The 1,884-nt window shown below is 38.4% G+C and overlaps 1 protein-coding gene across 1 annotated transcript; it reads right to left on the bottom strand.

Moving 5' to 3' along the window:
- Positions 1 to 344: 344 nt before the first annotated feature.
- On the bottom strand, positions 345 to 1,283 carry LOC138441783 (olfactory receptor 2T8-like). The gene has a single exon (XM_069592851.1). It carries the CDS (start codon positions 1,281 to 1,283, stop codon positions 345 to 347), a length of 939 nt encoding a protein of 312 aa, XP_069448952.1.
- Between the last annotated feature and the right edge of the window lie 601 nt (positions 1,284 to 1,884).

Raw genomic sequence — 1,884 nt, 5'->3', positions numbered from 1 at the left:
CTTCAGATATGAATATTCTATCACTTATAAATTATACCTCAATTCAAAAACAACAAACTTCAATAGTGTTTGACTACTTTGTTCTTTGTTTGAAAAAGCATTTATCATGAAATATGGTGTGGAAACATTTCATAAGAATTTTTGATTAGCAGATTTTTAACAATCCTCAGTCTGATTTGTTGATGACAGCCTAATAAATGATACCAAAATATGGACATCTGTACACATTCCAAAGTAAAACAGAAATAACACACAAAGATGTAATGGCTATATAATTTTTCTCAAAGAAATTTTACACAATCACTTTTTTACAGCCGTGAACTCTGAGGCAAATCAATGTAATCTTAATCATGACTTAAGGCAGCACACTGATCCATACACTTTCTCAGAGCTCCCTTGACTTCACTGTTCCTCAGACTATAGATGAGGGGGTTTAGCACAGGGGTGAAGATGGTATAGAATGCTGACACAACCTTATCATGGTTAGCTGACCTGTAGGATTTGGGTCTCATGTAGGTAAAAATGGCTGCTCCGAAAAACAGTCCCACCACGGAAATATGTGAGGAGCAAGTGGTAAAAGCCTTCTTGTGGGCTTCATTAGAACGCATCTGGAGAACAGCGGCAAGGATAAGACTATAGGAAATCAAGATGAGGGAAATGGGGACTAGGAGCATTAACACGCAGCACACATACATAGCATACTCAAAGACAGAAGTGTCAGCACAAGCCAAACGCACCAGAGAGGGGGCCTCACAAAAGAAGTGATCAATCTCATGTGTCCTGCAAAATGAGAAGTTCAGCGTAGCAGCAGCCTGCATGAGCCCATCAGCTGCGCCAAGGAACCACGATCCCAAACTCATTCTTAAGCATAATTGCCAGCTCATGAGGACTGGGTATCTCAGTGGATGGCAAATAGCGACATAGCGGTCATAGGACATGGCTGCTAAGAGGAAACACTCGCCCCCTTCCAAAGTGAGGAAGAAGAAGATCTGGAACCCACAGCCAACTAGGGAGATGAACATCCTGCCGGTCAAATAGTCAGCAGCCATTTTAGGCACAATGGTGATAACCAGTATCATGTCCATGAGGGAGAGTTGGCTCAGTAGGAAGTACATGGGCCTGTGGAGCCCAGAGTCCAGGAGAATCAGGAGAAACATGAGGGCATTGCCCACAAAAGAGACGAAGGCAGTTATCAGAACCAACACAAAAAGAAATTGGTGGGCTCCTGTGTGATTAAGAAGTCCTAGGAGAATGAAATCTGAACTGGTATTCCAGTTTTCCATTATTTCAAACAAGACAGACATGGTAAACAGAAAATAGGTGAGGTTTATATATACATAACAATATTTATTGAAGCACAAGCAAAAAATAATTTTTCTTGACCTTGATTAATCCAGGAAAGAGCTTTTGCTTTCCAAATAATAGGACTTCTATTTTTATGCACAGCAACTGGAAGAATTAAGTCTGCAGATGGAAACATAATTACTTTGATATTGTTAGGGCATTTAGTTTAACTTTACCAAGCTATATATTGAAAACAATAATGATTTTCTTAGAATATTTCCTCCAGTGTAACACTGTAATACTAAATGCAAATTTTTATTAACTGTAAAAGGCATTTTGTGTAGGGAGAAGTTTTCCTTGCAAGTCACAGAAACACAACCTTTATTGGGTAAAGAAGAAAAAATAAAATGCCTTACTTCTTCAACCAACCATGAAAATAAATCAATCTCTCCTTCATTTCCAAGAGGATCTAGATCTTTAAAGGCATTTTCATATCTGATTTGCTGGAGTCAAAACTATTCAAACTTGTTGAACAAATATAACTAAACCTGCAAAGATGATGATGTTAGTCTCACAGATATAATGTGATTCAATGAAGTT

This window comes from Ovis canadensis, chromosome 5 (genome assembly GCF_042477335.2).
Source record: "Ovis canadensis isolate MfBH-ARS-UI-01 breed Bighorn chromosome 5, ARS-UI_OviCan_v2, whole genome shotgun sequence".
Taxonomy (NCBI): domain Eukaryota; kingdom Metazoa; phylum Chordata; class Mammalia; order Artiodactyla; family Bovidae; genus Ovis; species Ovis canadensis.
This window is presented reverse-complemented; position numbering and strand designations above follow the sequence as displayed.